General features: G+C 41.5%; 1 protein-coding gene across 2 annotated transcripts; it reads right to left on the bottom strand.

The window, feature by feature from the left end:
* Positions 1-500: 500 nt before the first annotated feature.
* Positions 501-2,453, bottom strand: LOC122024830. 2 transcript variants are annotated; one of them, XM_042583549.1, is made up of 2 exons: positions 1,680-2,451; positions 501-968 (listed from the first exon to the last, which is right to left on the bottom strand). In XM_042583549.1, exons 1-2 carry the CDS (start codon positions 2,301-2,303, stop codon positions 966-968), a joined length of 627 nt encoding a protein of 208 aa, XP_042439483.1. In that variant the 5' UTR covers positions 2,304-2,451; the 3' UTR covers positions 501-965. The 2 variants fall into 2 exon arrangements, with proteins under 2 accessions (XP_042439483.1, XP_042439482.1); XM_042583548.1 differs by having other exon boundaries at positions 504-1,401; positions 1,680-2,453.
* Between the last annotated feature and the right edge of the window lie 867 nt (positions 2,454-3,320).

Here is a 3,320-nt window from a genome sequence, read left to right as displayed (position 1 = left end):
TAAGTATAACCAAAATTTTTTCAAAGTGGATCGCTGAGTATGATTTATTGACTTGAGAGTAGTACCTAACCACGTTCTGCTTATCTAAAATGAGTTGATATCCCAAGGTATCAATCATTGATGACACGCATTGTGAATTTCCTAAAGTCAGTTTACATTTTATGTTTTCATACATTATTGAAAAAGGTCAACACTTCAGCAACCTGTTGATTATTGGGAGACCGCTGTCAATCAATTTATCTATCTATCAGCGGTTAATCGAATGTCAACTACAGCTGCAGCGTATTATAACAATTTTTCTGTGTTAAGATGACAATTTTAAAAATGCTGATCGCTTGAACACCTTTTAATTTACAATAATTTTTTTTTTTAATGAAACTGAATCGATCTCGGAATTAAGAATCAATTGATTCAGAAAACTAAATAGCTGAATTAGAAAAAAAAACAAACTGTTTATTTCTTGTTGATAAGTTTAGCCCTACTTCTAAATCTGTGCCGGCGCAGTACGATATCTATATCAAAGCTCTCCAACCATCCACCAACAGAGAAAAAAGAGAAATGATATTCATCTAAAAAATTCATCTAGAAAATTCTTATGGATAGATATATAAATAATGATTCTTATGGATAAACACATAAATAATGGAATCCATAAAAAGTGAAATGATAAATCTCATTTTTATATGTTTATCCTTAAGAATTTTCTAAATGAATTTCTAAATGAATATCATAGCTCGAGCAAAAACTGTGACCTCCCACTGGCCATTATATCACCTCGTTCGTCCGTCGGCCGTACCACTTCGGATCAAGGAGCCAAACTCGATACGCGAGTAGTGCCGTTTTATCAGAAAACTGATAAAATGCAGATCTACCAACAGCCGCAACCTTGAATTAAATCCACTTATCCACCCCATTCCAACAAGTCAGAAGGACGAGGCTCGTGATCTCATCGTATTCCATCTTCTTCACTTCCAAAAAAAAAAAAAGAGAGAATTGGAGGAAAATCTATAAACCAAGCAAGTATGGGAGTGAGCAGGGTACGCCTGCAATCATCAAAACGTTGAAACCAACGAGAGCTAGTACAGAGAAGAGGTGTCCGGTCCTGCCATTTTATACAAACACTCAAGCAAGCATTAATTTTGACATAAAGCATTCGTCCACACTTTTTTATAATCGTTGCAGGAGCTGGGAAGGGGACAAACATAGAGCTAGTCTAACTGCTACTAAATGCTCAGTAATGAAAAAGTGTTTATGAGCTCTTTGCTCGGATGAGACTAAGGCACCTTTTCAGATGAATCAATGGCCATTGGAATAGAGAGGAAAAAGAAGGGATGAACGCTAATCAGGGACTCTGTATGTTTCAATGGTGATCTGTGATAGCCATGAACCTGGGAGCAACAACTGGAAAACACCAAGAATAAATATGAATTTCATCTTTTCTGTTTTTTCGTTTACTGAGGAAAAAAAAGCAAAATCCTATTCTCGATAAAACCATGATCGAGGAAAAAGTCGGTTTCTCCGAATCCATGCGCTGCGGAAGACCGCGACGCGTGAAAATAATTTTTGTTTTGTTTTTTTTTTTAGCAAAAAGAAAGGAAGTATGGATTTGTATGGAAAATGGAGCAAAAATTTTCGTGAAGGAGTAGGAGAACGATGTGAAAGAGAAGGGGGGAACTTACATCGAGCTGCTTTTGGACAACACGAGGACGTCTTCGAGGCCGCCGGCGAGCCCTGTACCCGGTCACCGCATAAATGTCCTCATCGATCTCCTCACTGGTGAGGGCGACAGAGATCTTGAGTCTCTCTCTCCGATCCAAACGCGACGGCCTCTTACCGGCAGTCTCCGGCTGCAGCGTGCTCGCTTGCCTCGCGAACACGGACGAAGCCCTCGCACTCCTTCGCCTCGTTCTAAGACTCCACGGTGATGGCGGAGGCGGCATCGAAGATTCGAGATCCGCCTCCCGATCTGGTTCCTTTTGGTGCTCCCTGTCATGGGGTAGCCCTGGCGGGGGAACTTCCGGCTGGTTCCGTTCCACTGCCTTGCGGAGATGAACCAAAAGCGCCTCTCTCATCTTCGCGATCCCGGTTTCGTCGCCTCCGCATTCCGCCTCGGGCCCTCTCCAGCCGGCACCGATGCCCTCCGCTTCGGCCTGCACTTCGGTGGAGAAGCATCCCTGATGGCTCCTCCACTCCTTCGACGCGGGCAATGAAAACTTATAGTGGAGGCTCCTTTGGCTTCTCGTCGCCTCCCGCCGCTCAGCCACCTTCTGCGCTGCCGGGGTCGCCTCTGCTAAGAACGGCATCGATGCGCCCGCGCAGAACCCAGCTAGTGAAAATATCCAACACCCCGGGACGCCTCCTTCAGTCGAGGAAGCCCCGAGGAGGAGAGATGGCCGCCGACTAGATCGAGGGGGGCGCGAGGAGAGACACAGGAGAGTTGTCCTCCCACGGTCGTCGAATGGCCCTTATAAATGGAAGAGAAATGAACGAACGAATCAATAAATTAAGTAAAGAAGATCCATGTTTTTATCCAAACAAGCTTTCAGACATAATCACCAATAACAAACGGACAAATAGTGTAAGATCCATGTTTTTATCCAAACAAGATTTCAGACATAATCACCAATAATAAACGGACAAATAGTGTCCTTCCCTCAGTATGAGAACGTGGCAGGTCGACACGCATCTGTGGGTAGGACCGCGCACCGAATGATTCGGCCAATCAAGTGCGCACCCCATTGTTAAATAATCAAATGTCGAAGTTCAGTAGCTGGACTAAACGGCTTGATACACCAAAAATCAACTAAAATGCCGAGGGTATCGGCCATATACGCAACTCCTTTTCCTATTATTAAAACTTTCGACAATTTACCAAGGCTACTTAAGTTTACGAATTGACCTTAAAACAAATGCATGCATATGATTCCATATAAGTCTACAGGATTATGATTTAGTTGATTAATATATAATGGACATCATCTATAGTTAGACTCCTTACCATTTAAAAAATTTATATAGATCTAAAAATAAAACCAATTAAATCTATCTAAATCCATTATTAGATATTGGTCAAAATCCATTTATCGACCTAGAGATCTCAGATTATAATTATTTTAAGTCCTACGAATTTTTGAAATTGTAAAAAGTCCAACAGTGTCGTCCATAACATATTTCATCTTCTCTGGAGGTATTAAAATTTTATGAAAAGTCAGCCAAAATAAAAACTCATTTATATCAAATCCACATTGAGCCTAATATTTTTCTATATTAGGTCCAATTTGAACCTGATATGATTCATATCAAGCACACGAGTCTTAAGA

The sequence above is a fragment of the Zingiber officinale genome, chromosome 9B (assembly GCF_018446385.1).
Source record: "Zingiber officinale cultivar Zhangliang chromosome 9B, Zo_v1.1, whole genome shotgun sequence".
NCBI classification, from domain to species: domain Eukaryota; kingdom Viridiplantae; phylum Streptophyta; class Magnoliopsida; order Zingiberales; family Zingiberaceae; genus Zingiber; species Zingiber officinale.
Note: the sequence above shows the minus strand (reverse complement) of the source record. Positions and strands in the feature narration are given on the sequence as shown.